The sequence below is a fragment of the Conger conger genome, chromosome 3, assembly GCF_963514075.1.
Source record: "Conger conger chromosome 3, fConCon1.1, whole genome shotgun sequence".
NCBI classification, from domain to species: Eukaryota; Metazoa; Chordata; class Actinopteri; order Anguilliformes; family Congridae; genus Conger; species Conger conger.
Window position 1 is genome coordinate 70,239,117 of NC_083762.1, and position 18,221 is coordinate 70,257,337.

Genomic DNA, 18,221 nt, shown 5'->3' on the forward strand with positions numbered 1-18,221 from the left:
CGCACACGCACACACACACACATGCCCACACACAAACACACACACACACACACACACAAACACACACACACGCATGCACACATACACACTCATACACACACACCCAAACACACACACACACACACACACACACACACACACACACACACACACACACACCAGACTGACCTGTACCATCCTGAGGGCACCTCTCACAGCTGCCACCCCAGGCCTTTCCCACGGTGCAGCAGCACATCTCCTGAGTCAGCTGGGTGGGCAGGGCGTACTCACACCGCCCCCCCTGCCCCACCAACAGGAAACACCGCCCCAGCTCCCCCCCGCGCTCCGCTGCACAGGTGTGAGCAGAGGATTGTGGGAATGTGGGGGTGGGAGAGAAGAGCGCGGGGTGAGGGGGGTGGAATTGGTGAAGATGGGTAAGGGAGTTTCATATTGTCAGAGACATGACAGATGCAGTATAGCATATCCATTTCAAGTGGCTATTTTTAGACAAATGTGAAATACTGGGTTGAAAGAGTAAAGAAACACAATCGTTGTTGGTAGCAGAAAGCGAAAATTGAGACCAACTCTCCCTCACTATTTCTACTGTTTGAAATCAGAGCGCACTGAATTGAACGACTGTTTTATGATTGTGTTCCGTTTACACACTGTGCACCTGCTCACACATCTGCTTCTGTCAGGATTTATAGGGTCACATTAAAAAAACTGGAATTCCTCCAAGTGCACCTGTCAAGGGCAAACCTTTTAATTTACTGGTGAGGTTACTGGCATCATACAAAATCAAATCTGTTACGGATTTGTACAAAGATCCAAGAAAATTGAATGTGGGCGCCTCTCAACCAAACGCATTCCAGATCGGGAGCAGCAGTTCTGCATGTGAAACAAGCGTGTGAAGATTTAGGGCGCATCTTTTACAAGCCTCCAGTAAATCTTCCTGGACGGAGCATAGTGGAATGGCGGAGCGAGCTCTCACCCACACAGCGCGATCGGTCCGAGACGAAGCCGGGCTTGCAGGCGCACAGGAAGCTGCCCTGTGTGTTCAGGCAGTCTCCGTTCTGGCAGACTCCCTGCATGGTGCACTCGTTTATGTCTGCGGGAGAGGCCACAGAGAGCAGGGAAAGAGTCAAATTCAGGGGCGCAAAAGCACTGGCAGAATGATTATTTGGTTTGCCAGAGGTCTGTTTCATCCAAGATGTGCTTCTGAATGGCTGCACACAATGATAGCAGCTGACTGAAGTTTAGAGTAACAGCAAACGGTTTCTTCAAGATAACAATTTGTGACACCAATTCAATAATTTTGTTAATTTAAATTGAGAAAACTTTTAAGTTTATCCAATGAATTTTTTCTTTTCAGCCTATGACTGGGCAGATCTCAGTCAGTACTGTACAACGCATTCTACAACAGGGCCACTCACCCCGGGCCCTCGAGGGCCACAGGGCCAGCTGGTGATTTGCTGTCACTCAGCTGTTAATCGATCCATCCATTACTTGGTACAGTACATGGATGATCACCTGGTTTCTTTGGACTGAAATGGTTGGAGACTATAGGAGACAATAGTCTAGAGCACAGGTGTCAAACTCCAGTCCTGGAGGGCCGCAGTGTCTGCTGGTTTTCGGGTTGTTCTCAGAACCTGTGGTGCATTTAAGTCATTGATTGGCTAAAGAATCGACACTCCTTGTTCTGGAGGCCTTAATTGACAGCTGATTGAAAGGAAACCTCAAAAACCAGCAGATACTGCGGCCCCTTAGGGATTCAGTTTGACACCCCTGGTCTAGAGCATGAGTGATCAAATCACGGCCCTCCAGGGCAGAGAACTGCTGGTTTTCCACCCTCCCTTTACCTGGGAGTCAGATGTGAAGTGAGTCTGACCAATAGCAGTAAATGCTCCATCAATTACCCAGGAGAAAAGAAAACCAGGGCTGGATTTAGAATCGAGGATCCCTGATCGAGGGATTCTATTCAGGATCACCACTAAGGATAACCCGTGGAAGGTGGTGGAATGGGCTTCATATGAAATGTCTGGTTCTCTGTCAACACAAACACACTGGCTACCACTGCACTTATAGGCCATGGTATTTCCACTGCTACAGTACAACTGGCAAATGTACTGGGATACAGTGCACCACTGCAATTCCTGTAATAGTGTCCAGTGTCATTTTTATGGATGCAAGGATGCAATGATAGTGTCACTATTAATGTAGGGATAATCTCATATGTTCATATGTATGTAGGGACAAACACTGCCACTGATGTGAGACACGCTGCAGGAGGCTAATGTGTTGACAGCGTACCGTGGCAGTGAGTGCTGTTCAGTCTCTTGTAGCCCTGTGGACAGGTGGAGCCGTAGTCCTCAATTATTAACTTGTGGACCCCAGGAACTATAGCAGAGAGTGAGAAGAGAGGAAAAGAGACATTCAAAATGCAATAAAGTCACCACCGAATGACACATTACAGACATCAAACAGTTACATTTTCATTGTGACTCTGTATTAGTTTTTCAGTGTTTAGTTTAGCTGTAGTTTAGTTTAGCTGTTCTGAGAAACATCAACATTTTATAGTTGGATCATCATATGTAGCTCAAAGCAAGATAAAAAATAACATAATATAATTAAAAGGATAAATCGGTTAGCTTCTTTTCCAGCTTACCCATCAACACATTTTTTGACACAGGCATGATTTGAATCCCTCACTAAATCACTCAATGCTACACTATCCAGACTCTTGCCTTTTGAATGCTTGTGGCTCTGGATCATCGATTTGGAATGACAGTGATGTTTTTGCGAAGCCCTGAAATACGCATGAACTGCCCAATAAACTGAATTTCTTTGTAATTAGGTAATCCATGCCACAGTCTTCTCAGAAACGTTAGTTTTAATGAATCACTCCTTACTGACTCACCACCTCCCTATTCTCCTCTGCCATCTCCACACTCCCAGCAGCAGGTGAAATGTAAGAGTAGCACTGTGTGCTGCAGACTGTGGGGGATGTCACAGGCATCCAGGTGCCCTCTGCTCCCCAGGTCTGCTCATGCCTTTCTGAAGGAGCTAGTCCATTCCTTCTTGACAAATTTCTACTTTCCATTCAAATATATATATATATTTTAAAATCTGCTCCAGTCTCGTTTTGCTCCAGAAAGCACTGGAGTTTATTCTCCTGTCTGTAGGAGTGAGTGGTGCTACTGGCGGCTTGCAAAAACACGGAAAGAGCTTAGGCTGCGCTTTGCCAAATGAACACAGCTGAAAAGGAATTTCAGGGATTCCCAGTATTGTATTGGTCATGGTCTAGAGATATTTTTTAGTTCATTCGACAATTGTGAAATTTCCTTGAAACTAAAAAGGTAACTAGCAAATAACATTTTAAATTACATTACGGTTTTGTTCGGAAAACGATGATCGTTTAATTTTGTTGTGATTTTCTTTTTGTTCTGCTACCAAATTTCTGGCCCATAAGTAGATTCCGTTCCTTGCTTCACTGTATTTGGATTGCTGTAGAGAGCGATGTGGGAAAAGCGACATGCTGAGGAGTACAGAGAGGGCACGATGAGGAGCTAATACGTTCCACATCTCCGTCAGAATCAGACCATAGCCCCGGAGGCTATAAGGAAGGAGAACTCACCGTCCTGAGTCAGAGAAGGATCAATTTTATTGACAATTATAAAGTCCGTTTCAACTGAGCTCACCGACGGACTGCACTGCCTGACTCACAGCCCAGGAATGGAGCTCTACAGTACAAAGTGGAAAAACTATCTCTGTCTGAAGCCAAGTTTCCAGTCTCCCAGAAGTGCTGGCTCAAACCTTTTTCTGCGTTTCTGAAAGTGAAGTAGATTCATATCCCACCTTCGGTAAAGACCGAATTTCAATACCAAGGGAATTGCACTTTATCCAACGGACATCAAAAGTCCAGAGTAGACCAATGGCCTATACCAGTGTTTTTCAACCTTGGGGTCACGACCCCACGTGGGGTCCCGCGGAATTCAAATGGGGTCGCCTGAAATATGTAGTAATTGATTAAAAAACATTTTTTAATCAATTATCTAACTCTACATGTATTTCCTGATCAGGGAAAATAAAATGTCACTTTGTGCACTAATCTGGCTACTGTGTATTTGCAACACAGTATAACAAACATGATCAAGAACTAATTCTAGAAAAAACAAGTCTCTGGGGTCGCCAGAAATTTGTGATGTCAAAATGGGGTCACAAGCCAAAAAAGGTTGGGAACCACTGGCCTATACTGTATATTAAAGGGTGAAATAATATGAAACGACCTCCATGGATTATATGTGTATTATCTAAAGTACATTTAAAATGATTTCACATTGGAGTGGGTGGTTAAAAATGTAAATGTTCATTAGAAATGATACGTTTCGGATTCTACTAGAATTCAGGAAATGAATATCGCATCCCAAAACAAAGAGAAAACAGCCAAAAGAAGCTGTCCCTCTCTACAGACCAACATGCACAAGAGTCAACTCAAAGAAACATCTGACAGGTAGATGACATTTTAAACAGGAATCTGGTTGGAGAAGAGTCGGGCAGGGGGAGGGACCAGGCTGGTACTCACATGGTAGCTCAGGGCATTTGTGGCATTTGTTTTGACCCCAGGAGTTTCCTATGCTGCCGCAACAATCCTCCTGATTGGTCAGTCCAGGGAGGGGGGTACTGCTACACTGAGAGAAGGACATTTGATCTTTAGCACTTTTAGGGCCTGATTTTCAGAGACCTTTAACACATGCTAAACTAATAATACAACCAGGTGTATGACTGAATGACCGAATATTCATCCTTGATCCAATATTCATCTGCTTATGAGACAACGGTGTGTTGCCACTATTCAAGGAATAGGAATTTGTTGGAACATCGAGGCAGAATGACCTGAAAGTAACACCCAACAACAATCAAATTATTTCTCAGGATAATAAGAAAAGAAAATATGAAATACCATAAAACATGAACTCACAACCAAATAAGCTCAAACAAAACATCAACTTAAACAGTATAAAAAATTATAACGCAATGAAATAAATGGTTAGCATTACAGGCATAAAAGGACAAATAACTAGTATTAATATCAAATAATTAAAACCCATTAATTGATGTACAGTACTTATTTTCTGATGCAATTGTAATTCACTGCTATGAAATTCACCTTTTAAATGTACTGGGAACTGTTACCAGGACAGAGGGTATGGTATACGTAACTCACTTAAAACTCATTCTTCCAAGAGAGTTCCAGAAAGTATTGGAATTCCATGAAAATGAGTTTCCCTCCCTCTGTCACACTCGACCCTGCGCACATCTCAGCTTGCCAACAGCATCTCAAACTGGATGGGAAACCAGGGCCCGACACTCAGCTAGGTTTAAAGCGTAGATGCTGTACTTCCCAGCCAAGTCCCCCGTGCTGATACCCCCCCCCCCCCCCCGGCCCTCCACCCCCACGCTGACCTCTATCTCACCCTGAACGGCACCCCAGTGTCAGGCTCTTCATCCGGCAGGAATCTCAAGAGTGCCACTGGACCACAAACTGTCCCTCTCTCAGAACGTCACGGTGGTATGTCAGGCATGTGGATTCTTCCTGTACAACGTCAGGAGAGTCTGCCCCTTTGTCACCACCGACTCAACCCAGCCCTTAGTCCTGCCGCTGACTGCCTGTATCGGCTTGCGTCCAGTTCAGAACCCAGGCGCTCGCCTGTCAGGCAGCTTAAAGGGCCGCTCCATTATATCAATACATCAGGAGACCCTACACACCGGCCAGACCTCTCCAGTCTGCTACATCTGGGTGCTTGGCCCCACCCCCTCCCCCCCGCCTGCATTTCCAGTACAGGTCTCCTGCGTGCTCTGGCCCTCTGGTTTTGGAATGAGCTTACCACTGCAGTCAGAAAGCCCTCCTACTCAGACTGAAGACCCACCTCTTCGCATTGCATCACGGCTCCCCTGAGTCTCTTCAGACATCCTAATTTTGTGTGGATCAGACTAATAAATACAATTTCATGAGAGATCCTACCATAAAAAAATTTCAGTTCTAAGTAAACCATAAAAGGAAGACGAGGACTATTCACAAAAAAAGAGAGAGAAAAAAAAAAAAGATTCTAGAAAAATCCTTGCACAGGCACTTGTGTGTGTTACCATAGAAACCTTTACTTAGACGGTCGGATTGACTTCCTCTGCACTCACAGCCTGCTTGGGCGTGGTCTCCTGGAAGCACCGCCCCCGTGGCTTGTGGGTCTGTGGCAGGAGACGCGGAGGTGTCTTGTTTGGAGGCTTGGCTTCTGATTTGTCCATGGGGTGGATGACAACAGAGGTGTCCGCGGCATGGTGGACACGGACATTATACTGCACTGGAGACAGAGAGCGAGGGGAACTGAAAATGCTGAAACCATCTCTCCATACTTAGATATTCAGCCAGGATGAGTAAAGTCCTTTTATTCTCTGCTGAAAAAAACAGCTCAAGCTAGGTTTTGAAACAGTTGGTAGCTGGTTGACCAGTTAGACCAGCTCCATACTCAACATGGTTTGACCAGCTCAACGGCTGGTAGCTCGTATATCAAACTGGTCATAGCTGGATTTTACACCAGGGTTCCCTTAATTATCTGACAGCCAACCAACAAAATGTTCATGTCTGTCACACTCCACACCAGACCTGGGATTCAAATATTTTTCTGTGCTCGATTGATCATGCGTGAAGCAACTGAGCCAACCAAGAGAACCAGAAGGCAGAGCTTGCACTTTTTGAGAGTATTTCATAGATTACAACACACCAGACAAGCTCACTAAAGCATAGAAAAGTATTTGAATCCAAAACAATTACGCATTTCACCCAGGTCTGGAATTGAGCCGTGTGACTGTGACCAATCGTGACCTTGTTTTCCAACGCACCTGTAATTACAAGCAATATAGCTGCCAACCAAGCACTCTAAATCACAGATACTAATTACCAGCACAGATGATTACTGCTTCGTGCCATGTGTTACAAGCATTTGAAATATGAATTTTTCTTCACCTCTAGAAAAAGCAGTATAATACGTGTCTGTGTGAAAAGGGCAGTGAAACAGATGGTGTGTATCTCTCAGATTAAAGGGTGTAATTAGAGAGTTCCATTAACCTTTTAATAATTCAAAACACTTAGGGAGTGATTAATTAAGTATAAACTGGCACTCCATGTTGCCTGAACTTTTGCAAATTATCTCTGTTTGTAATAACTGAGAAGAGTACAACCTATTCACTGAATTATATAAACAGCTAATTACACTGTCGGCTACAACAGATGGGCTCTGTCTGCAATTAGCATGGAAACTTTTCCGTAAAAACAAAGTCTGACCCAAGTCATTATGCATCCCACAGTCCTGGGCATGGCAGACGAAAAAGACAATTTCAGAAAACGGTACCAGAACTATCGGAAACATTTTCTAATGACTTTCCATTCTCTCTAATAGCTACACTCTCTCCAATACGTGCTGTGAGTGTGGGGGAGTGTTTTTTCCCCCCGGATTATTTCCAAACACTCCCGTGGCGAGCGTGGGGTACCTTCTGAGGAGTGGTGCCCACCTCCTTGCGTCAGGGGTACGGTGAAAACGGACTGGGTCATCTGTCGGCCGGCCGCCGGCTGGTCCCGGGGGCTCCGCGTCTCCAGGCCCACCACGGGCTGCGTGTTGCCCTTGGCGCCCTGGACCCAGGTCACCTGGCGCAGGGGGAACTGGCACAGCCGACCAGTGAAGCCGGGGGGGCACAGACAGTGACTGTGCGAGTTGCACACACCCCCATTCATACACGTGAGAGGACACACGACTGCGTACAGAGAGGGGGAGAGAGGGAGAGAGGGAGGGAGAGAGAGAGAGAGAGAGAGGGGTAGAGAGAGAGGGAGGGAGAGAGGGGGAGAGAGAGAGGGGGGAGAGAGAGACAGAGAGAGAGAGATCCCATTATAAATTTGTATCTTTACCATTGTATGGATGGCAGGCATCTCATCTGCCAAGTGAGGCCTATTTAGGGTTTCCCACAGAAACAGCCGAGCTGCAATGACCACGGATTCTCATTTCCTTATTTACGCTAATTTATGTACACCGACCGGATGTGAACACACAAAATTCAGTTCTGGCTTCACACACGTCATACGACAAAGCCCCAAACCTGGATTATTTACCTTATTACCATATCCCTCACAGATCCTTCTTCTCCTATTGTACATCAAGGACTGCAAATAGTAATTCTCCCCCTGAAATTCTCCCCTTAGTCTAATCAAATTGAAGTTAGATAAAAGCATCAGCTAAATATCACATTATTATTATTATTATGTTTCTTCAATTCCACAGAAGAAAAACAGCACTGTGGTCTGAGACCCCATGCTGAGATATTCCTGAAAACTTCCCCCGATCTGTTTAGGAGGAAATCTCTAGGAAGCCCTCTTTACACAAGAATGAAGGTAAAAGGAATAGGCGGTATTCTGTAGGCTTTTAATTAAGGGATAATCATTTCTTTGTCCATAATGTCCACATACCATATCCTGTGGAAAGACCGAAACCGACAATGCTTCTGTCTGAGTCTCAAGACTGTCTAACATGCGCCTACCCCATTTAGCACTGAAGCCATTCCATCAAATTGTGAGCTAAAATCAGCACAGAAAGACATCTATTCATTTTCACAAAACACAACCTATTCCTGCTTTGTTACAGTGACAGTGAGAATGAAGCACTCCAGGGTACCCCTCCCTGAGGGTCAACCCTTCAGGACAAAACTCATCTCATCCCCTCTCTTCTAGCATGCTAGTGTACAGACAGAAAATGTGAATTCAGCTTTTTCTCTAATGATTGACTGTGAACGTGCTCACTGATTGTGTTTATGCCCCTACGGTTATGTAATCCTCTATGAGAGTGTGGAGTGAGCAGCTCTGATTTCCCTGCAGACCTGGCAGCCATACGGACATCCAGACTCACAGCCTTATTAGGCCCGGTTTCCAGCACCCACTGGAGTGCAGAGAATTTCACCCAGTCTGGCAGCCTTTGGAAGTCTTTCTATGAATACCCATATTATCAATATTATGAAAGAAAATAAACATCCAATAAAGTTCTGTAAAACTGTTTTTAAGACCTGAACCAGTACAACAACGATGACAGCTGATTGATATGTAACTCCATACACTTGTTTTTACAATGAGTTTGGAATGAATGAAAAACAACAAAAACAACATCAAAGTCTCTACGTTAAATGAACAGCCTGTGTAGAAACCAGAGGATTAACAGCAGTTAGCAGTTTAAAAGCTGAAAAACAGAAAGACAACAGAATGGGAGGGAGGGGGGGGGCGGGGTAAATTGTCTAAATTGCCAGCACTTAAAAGTCTTGAAAATTCATTTTGGAAAAAACCTGAAATGTTTATGACATAAAGAAGCCTTTTACAAGATCCTTGCCATTTAAACTTTTAAACAGTACTGCCAATAACTGGCATCCCTAATTACAGGGCTACCTGTTACAGTGAAAACAAATGTGTCATTGTTCAGTTGTGGCCCTGTAAAGTTGAGGCCTTACAGGGTGTCAACCTCGGCCTAAATAGAGCAAATAAAAAATCTCATTGGGGGCTGTCCATTTACAAGCTTTCTTTCCACAGCCGAAAGTCGGAACTGCAGTAGACTGCATGATGTATTGCTTCAACGCAGGCAGTAATTAACGGAATTAAGTGGCTGAGTGCTCATGTTGTGATCCCCTGTATAAGTGTTCGGGAAACCCCAGCTTCACACAGCAGTGGGCCAATCACGCTCCAGTCTGGAGGCTCCCAGCAGCAGCTGTGGGCGACGGAAAAGGTGGCAGGCCAATCGGCTCTCGCGGAGAGACGGAGTGAACAAAGCCAGCCCGAGCGAACTCTGCATGAGCCCGCTGTACAGAGCGATGGCTCCGGGCCAGAAGATGGGCGCTGTTCTCTCCACTCTTAGCAGTCCGCAGGAGAGACGGAAAGTAATTACTCACAGAGTGCATGTGACAGGAGAATGTGACACATTACATTACATTACATTACAGGCATTTGGCAGACGCCCTTATCCAGAGCGGAGTACAACAGTGTGGATGTCCGTAACCGGCGACAAGTGACAAGAAAGACGCGGACGGAGAACGGGAATAGAAGAGGAGACAGACATAAAATGGAGGACGAGAAGGGAAGCTAGAATGAGACTCAGATACAGAGAGAGTGGGAGCGAGAGAACGCTGAGAAATCCCCAAACGCTCAGGCCATTCTTATACTGTATGGGCAGTTAAAATGTGGCACGATCAAAGAGATACCTCAGATCCACAACTGGACTGAGAAAGGAGTGCGTAATCTCTCATTTCCTTTCTTTTTAATGTCAGTTGACGTGTGAAAAGATCCAGAACAGGAAAAGAAAATAGGAAAAGAAAGGAAAAAAAGATTGGTCAGGCTTTTGAAGAGGGGCGAGACGTGAATTGGGGGTGTGCCTTGGTGTGACCCAACCCCCTTAAAGAGGTAGTGTGTCACAGCGTAGCGTTTCTGCTTGCCACATAACCTTCAGAAAAAATTCAGCGTTGGTGTTTGAGTTTGTTTTGTTTCATAGACAAAGGCTTGGTAGGTCATCATTTCATGATAGCTACTATGCCTAGTTAGACAATTAAATGACCCTCCAATATAATACTTTTTAAAATAGTAAGTACATTGAGATTTGAATGTAAAAATCCCTTTTCAAACTGGAATTTAGTCTAGGACTACGCTCAGCCTGTGAAACTGCTGGATCAAAAACGCAACACAAGTTTTTTATTGAACAAATGTGCAGATGATAATTTGAAAAATAAGTACCATTTAGCAAGCCAAACAAATGGAACCAGGAGATTGTCACTGTTTTCCTAGGGATATCAGTCAGCACCATTCATCTCCTATTGTGCTTACAGATAGAGGAGCTCACACACGTCAAGGCTGGAAAATAATTAGTGCTGATCTAGACAGCAGCTGCATTTCTGTAACCTGAGCAAAACGATTACGAAGTCTTGCCGAGCTCAGAAAGCAGATGTCTGCGCTCTGCTCCAAGCACTGGTCCAGGTGCTGTAATAGTGACAGGCGAATCCCACCGGGACCGCCATTATGGATCTGTACGGAAAATAACAGCACAGTGTGCGTCTCCACTAGGACCCTGCCTACTGCAGCTGCATATAGACATAAATCTACAATATACTGCACCCTCTATTAAATATGAATTGTGTTACACCAATAACCAGTTACCAAGCTCAGAGTTTCCAAAGGAGCGACACTGTGCCCAAACTTTGACTTGACAAACACACTCTGGCAAGTTTTCACTACAGTTCCGAATGCTATTAGGGCAGATATCATAGTATTTGTAAATCTGGTATATGTTGAAGGTAAACACTCTGTAGTTGTGAAAAAAAGAATAAAAACATAGAAAAGTATATCCATAATATTGTATATAGAGTCCTGGTATGCTGCACATACAGTACAGACTAATCGAATACATTTTCTGATCGCCTAAATGATCTCAGATCAGAAAACCAAAAGATAATGCCAATGCATAATGACCTTTAATTATTTTAAATGCACAATGTGCTTCCAGTATTATTTATTTCTAACACATGCATTTTCAAAGCAAGACACCGCCTTCTTTCCAAAGACTGTGCCCTGAGCTGTAAAAACCTGGGCAGAAGATGATTCAATTGGCGAAAAAATTGTTCCCTCCCTCTCCACCTCAGCTGGAGTGTGGTGAGAGTTCTGGCGCAAAATGGCAGCCATGCTACACATTGGTGGTGGTTGAGTGAGTTTCCCTCTCAACACTGTAAAGCGCTTTGGGTGTCTAGAAAAGTGCTATCTATATAAATGCAATAATCTATCTATCTATGAAGGAAAAGTGTTTGTTTGAAGGGATTTTCTCAACAGTGTTTTCAATACTGTATGTGATGGGGTGGTGATAGGCCTTTTCTCATAATGCTGTAACTTAATGTTTAAAGATCTGTCAGCGACAGGAGATCCAACTCACAGGTGACGGTTGGAACAATGAGAATGAACACAGTTCTCAGTAAAAATGGAAAAAAGTTGAAAAGGTTTTGCGTGCTTGTCATTTATTTCGCAGAAACGACTTTTCCTGAATCGGATGCCTGCCATTCTTCAGCAGCCCGTTCACATACCCAGACTGCTGTACCGTGTCATTACCATGTACAGACAGACAGACTGACTGACTGACTGACTGAAAGACACACAGACACACATACAGACATTCAATTGAAAACATTCAACATACTAAAGTAAAGAAAAAGACATTGCCTACATCCCTAAAAAGTCAAAATATGTATGCACTGTATGTAGATCTATTACCTCACCTGTAGTTTACAGGGGGGTACTGTGATGTACTGTTTCTCCAACCACATTGGAGAAACAGAGTGAACACTGAAAGGGGGAATTATGGAATATAATTCCAAAGGAATTACAACAGTTACACGGATAATCCTCCAGTAACACTGCGCCCCCACGGGCTCCTCACACCTGCAGCCTCCACAGACGTCCTGCACCGGAGCGAGAGACAGCCACACCACGTCACGCCGTGCACCTGTGGAATGCGTTCCACAGCCTTGCGCCCAGTTTCACATTCTTCTGCGCGGCGGTTTTTTTACAGAGAGCCGTCGCAGAGAGCCCGGGATCCTTCAGAGTCGATCCAACCGAACGTCTCGCCACCACTGGGGAACCGACGGCGCGGGGAGCTGTCTGCCCACCCGGCCTGTCACCGTGGTCCCTCTCCCCCCCTGCGCTGCAGTTTAATTAGGCAGAATTGGATAATAACTATCATCAGCGTGCGCACAGCGCCTCAGACCGCCGCCTGGGCTTGCCAGGCGCTGTTTACGTCTTCAGCGCTAACGGCGAGCTGGGGGAGGGGGGGCAGCACGCACGCATCTGGAACCTACGAGCCTCCCAGCTCCAGTTCCTGAACTAATGAAGGATTCAGAGACAGTTCAGCCACATCAGAGTCAAGGTGGGGGTTTTTTTTATGAGTAAACTATTTTTTTTTATCACTCTAATAAAAACATACAGATTTTCTATAGCCCCACAGTCTGAGATCCAACCACTGGAACATTCTGTACATTAGACGATTGTGAGCACAGTGTGGTGCCCAAGTTTGCTCTCCACATATCCTGAGAAACAGACAGTATAAATCACACACTCCATGCGCACATAGATATGCTCTTATTTATGCGACTCAATTCTTAACATTAACCCTCACTATCAACCTCCCTTAAAATAAGACTGTAAAACATTTCAGAATAATATCATTTACAGACCTAAACAGAACAGATATACAAAGGCAGATGCAATTCTGCCGACAGCACTTGAAATGTGTAATTCTAGAAAAAGCCTGGAATCATACAGCCTAAATCCCTTTGTTGAAACGCAGACCTGTTTCAGATTTACTCTGCACTACACCCAAATGCAGCCCCGTTGAACTGATGGACTTTCCCTTGAAACTGGCCGAATGAACAAAAAACTGTGTTTTGTGTACTTAATAATTACCCAGAATGCATGCATCATAAGCTCACACTTTCAGGAGGAGAAGATGTCCCATGGAAAAAAAAAAAACTGGGAATGTTTCACTTTCTTTCCCATTGTAACAGAAGATCCAGTGTCAGTGTTTCCTGGGGAAAGCAGTCTGCCCTCAGCCTGTGACTGCGGGGGAGAGACGTTCCATCTGCCCACAGTTCCCTTCCCAACCGGGTTCAATTCCCGCTGCAGCCGCCCACTGTCCTGTCTGACAGGAAGTGACACTGACATCACTGCCCGGGCTCCGCTGCTCTGGGGCAGACGGCTGGTTATGTGGTGCCACCTTCCACAAACACGCCCGTTCCCATAACCCCGTCCTGGAATTCCCATTCCGCTTCCGAAAATATGCGGTTTTGCTCACAGCATTCCCAAAAACAATATCCTTTCTCATTTGGACACTATTGATCGCGGCCAGTTCAGAATTAATAACGAGATCTGAATTCAACACTGCTGAAAACAGAGAGTGTTAGTGGTGAAGTCTGCTCCTCACCAGATGAGAAATGTGTGCATTCTGGCTGGGAAAAATACAAATATTTGTAATGGCAACTTTTAGGTCCTTACCGGGGCGCTTATGAGCCTACAGATCAACTTCTTACCTGGGACTCTCTGCCAAGTAACTACACCAATCACATCGATATTAAATCTATTTAGAGTGAGGTCAGTGTCACACACTGCAATCAGCTTTTTCAACAATATAAATGTGGACCCTGCACATAATATGAAACAGATCTGCCTGGCTCTCAACAGTACTAGCTAGTGCTTCCAACAACAAGTAATCATCTCATTTGGGCAGAGACTGGCGGGTAATCAACAACACTTGTCCTTAATTCTGACTGACAACTACAGGTCATGTTTTTTCTTCACAAATACAGTTTGGAGAGCTCAGCAACGAAAAACGTAACTTGGCAATCTGAGTTGATGAAGAGACAATGGAATGCTTGTGTTGTCGGTTAAATGTTGCTTTTCTGGGCAGATCTGAAGGCTCCCTATGACGGAGAGAGCCCTTTTATTACGGCATGGCTGTGCATGGTCAGGAGAGGATGACGGAGGTCAACAGCTGCGGTGGGAGGATCACAGCATCTGTGTCTACACGGATAGCAACATAAAATATTATACAGTAACTAAGAAACAGGAACAGAATAACTAATAAAACATAATTGTGGACCAACACAGAGACACAACAAATATAGTAACATTGTCTTTAAAATCTGAGATGAACACCATTGTGGCTAATTGTATTTCATACCTATAGAGCAACCATAAGCTGTTTACAAAAGTGCAAGGATTACACAGTATGTCTTTGTGCCAACTACCTCGCCCAGCTTGACTAATCCAACTGAACGGTACAAAAGTCCATAAAACTAAGGTTTTATAAACCATGACCTTCCTATAACCAGGCTTCTAAACTGCAGTTTAGGGAAGGAGGAAGGGAGGAATATTTTAAACCTGGGGCCCCCTCAGCCCAAGCCAGACATACTTAGCCGAAATGCTGAAACCCACTGGTGCTGACATCACTGTAGGATTGAACTGCATCTGTTTGGAGCGTATACAACGGCCTAAAATGGATACTGCACCAGCATATCAGCTCTACAGTGCCCGCCCAATGCAGCCTGCACTCACAGACCCCTCCATCACTCAGTAACTATGCTGGGACTAGAGAGCCGAAAGAAGCCGGGATTCCCCTGCCGTATGGGTAATTAAATCAATTTTGGGCTGGAGCACTACAATATTAAACTCTGTGGGAGGGGATGACAAAGGGAGTTATTTAAAACTCAGCAGCCCGGAAAGGCCAAGGGTGAGTTTAACCTCGCAGCACTGAAATGTTTTCATTATAATGTCATTTATTGCACAGGAACAGAAAGCGCTTTTAGTTGCTGCACTCAGAGCATAAATCAAGCCTAATTTGGATGTGCATAACCAGCAGGACAGTTAACATTTGTTGGGCCTTCAAAGTGATAAGAATCGCACAGTTTCCAGAGTGGCTATTTCATGTTAAATAAATTACAAGCATATGACTGTTATACACTCCAGAGACATTATGCCTGAGGTAATACATTAAATAAAAACACCCATGCTTTACTTTTCAATAAGAGGATGGGTTCTGAAATATAGGACAGGACTGAAAGGGCCTTTTTTGGGCAGGGGATTGTGATGGAATAGGAAATACTTTTTTGGCATAACAGGGTGAGGCAGGAGTGCAATTTCCCTCCACCCACTGTGACAACAAGAGAGCGACAGAGAGGCCATTTTGGATTAATCTAAAACAGCGCTGCCTTATGTATGAGATTCACTGAGCTTTCCCTTTTAAAAAAGGCTTGTTGAGGCAAATATTAACACTATAAACCCATAACTCAGGGTAGAGGCAGCAGTGGAGGCAGGTGTGTCTATGCTGAGGAAAGCAGAACCCATACAAACCCTCAGGAGATCATAGGCCACAAGGCATCAATGTCAAACAATCACATTTAACTAATAACATGAGACGGGGGGTTACAAGGTGTGAAAGTAAACAAATAATACGTTTACAAGTGCCAGATATAACTTTCCATTTCCTCAGGGACTGTGTGAAACCAGCCATCTTTCGGCTGCACTCATTAATCGAGCCTCCGTTCTGTTTCACCCTCCTGGTAGCAGCACTGCTATTTGGTTTGAACGTCTCTGATCACGTTCCAGCCAGCAATGGCTGGGGCTCGCTGGCTCATGGCATTGCATTCCGTTGCCCCCGCTTTAAATAACCGCTCTCTTTCACCCCTCCAACCGCTCCCCTGTGGAGAGTACACTTTTAAAAAACTTAGCAAACACGGGTGTTTGTTTGTTTGTTTGTTCAAGTGTGCTACTATCATGGCGGCCTGAAAGCAAGACAGGGAGTAACCTCTGACACATTGCAGAAGAAAGGTACGCATTCTCCTCACTTGTAAAAAATGACTTCGTGGGGAGTGCCAAAACGATTTGGTGTGGTCTGTTTTTCCACTCTACTCTCCTGAGTTTCACTCGAATGGTGTCAATGACTGCAGCAGAGAATGAAAGAACTAGCAGCTGATGAAAATACTTTAAGATAATACTTTTTGCATTTTATGACTATAGCAGCCTGTGAGAGATAAAAACACTGACAGGACCACGAAGAGAATTCCCATAAAAATGTATGAAATAGGCAAAGACAGACACACGGCTGGCAGTTAAATCCAGAATATACTTAAATAAGATATTTAGAACCTGAAAATATAGTGCATTCCTAAAACACTTACTTAAAAGTGCACTGACTCTGACACTGCAGTTATGCTGTGAGATATACACACTCCGGGATCTACAGCACATATACAGGTAAATTGTATTGTCAGAATTTATGGACGATCTTTTCTAAAAAAGCTACATAATCGCACACAAAACAAGGCTGAGTGAGTTTGGTCTGGAGCGGTTAGGGTTGGGCTTGGACAAACGCCCGAGGTCTAACCACAGCATCCAGGGGGCACCACATTGGAAAGTGTGTGTATCACAGAATACCTGTGAAGCAAAAACAAACTGAAAACAGTTCGAAAATAAATAAACATAACCTAGAGTCCCCATAAGTTGACATTTATGACATTTCCATGGCTTAACCACATTGATGACATTTACATGCCTCATACGCAAACAGTATTGCCTTTATTGTTTGCTGGACCTCAGCTTTATAAATGTATGAAGTCCTCATCTGTTCTCCATGACAGCCATTGGATGTGAACTCATGATCAAGTGGACATCATTACAAAAAGAAGAATTACACACAGTACAACATCGGCTCTATTTAACCTGCTAGATCAGTTGAGAAATCATAATTGACCTGACAAAAAAGTATATTCAAGTATGCTCAAGCGTCAAATAGTTAACATCGTATACTGCTGCATACCATTGTTACAGGGCTAGATGTGCAGCATATCTGTCACACTGTTTTGGTCTTTCTCTAAAATTGTCTTCTGTCCTTTTAGCTTAAAGTATATGTAATTATACTCCAAGTAAGCCATATTGTATAATACATTTCCTATGAGTGGAAACGATAAGAAGTAGCACAGATGCTAACTGGTCTTTGGCAGTGACGGTCCCCTCACTGTTCAATAACTGTCATCAATAACCCTTTCTGTGGCTTTCACAGCCCCCGCAAAACGTCCGGTCCAGGGAAATCAGTCCTTAACCACAAGGTATCCTGTAGCCACATAAAGTTCAGGTCTAGGCCCTTTCTGAAAGAGTAATACCTTCGTGGTCCTGATTACATCCGTCACAGGTAAATAGCTTTGCATCTCTAATGACAGAGAGCTTTAAAAACCTGCAGGCATTTTGGCTCTCCTGGGACAGGGACCAGGCCTGTCTTTTAAACGAAGACAACCGCAGTCTGTCTGTTTAGTGGATGTGGAATTCCACAGAGGTAGCAACCTCAAGAAAACAGGCAGGCTCACAAACAGTACCAGGCCACAAAGGCGGGAGGAGAAGAAACAAGCACACAGCTCGGTAAACATTGAGCACTTATTCCCAACCTCGCTGAGTTCATTCGGGCCTGAAAATAAAAGCGATTCAGTGTTTTTCATGTGGATGTGCGTCTTCTCTCGAGGTCATGTTAATACATGATGTCAGATAATAATGTCAAAAACACAGACGGGCGTGTGGAAAACCTCTCAAGATGAAAAGCACCTGAGAAATGAGGGATCTGAGTCGAGACTTGAGAAGGGAAATGTTT

The 18,221-nt window shown here is 44.3% G+C and overlaps 1 protein-coding gene across 6 annotated transcripts in view; it reads right to left on the minus strand.

The window, feature by feature from the left end:
* LOC133123926 (latent-transforming growth factor beta-binding protein 3-like) overlaps window positions 1–18,221 on the minus strand; it is a 46,973-nt gene that overhangs the window by 21,122 nt on the left and 7,630 nt on the right. For 5 of the 6 annotated variants that reach the window (XM_061234654.1, XM_061234653.1, XM_061234652.1 and 2 more), the window contains exons 2-7: window positions 7,522–7,782; window positions 6,172–6,335; window positions 4,562–4,667; window positions 2,290–2,376; window positions 971–1,087; window positions 169–327 (exon numbers count right to left, since the gene is read on the minus strand). In XM_061234654.1, the coding sequence (XP_061090638.1) occupies window positions 169–327; window positions 971–1,087; window positions 2,290–2,376; window positions 4,562–4,667; window positions 6,172–6,335; window positions 7,522–7,782 (894 nt within the window). The remainder of the gene's footprint in view (window positions 1–168; window positions 328–970; window positions 1,088–2,289; window positions 2,377–4,561; window positions 4,668–6,171; window positions 6,336–7,521; window positions 7,783–18,221) is intronic. The other variant, XM_061234651.1, reaches the window with a different exon arrangement.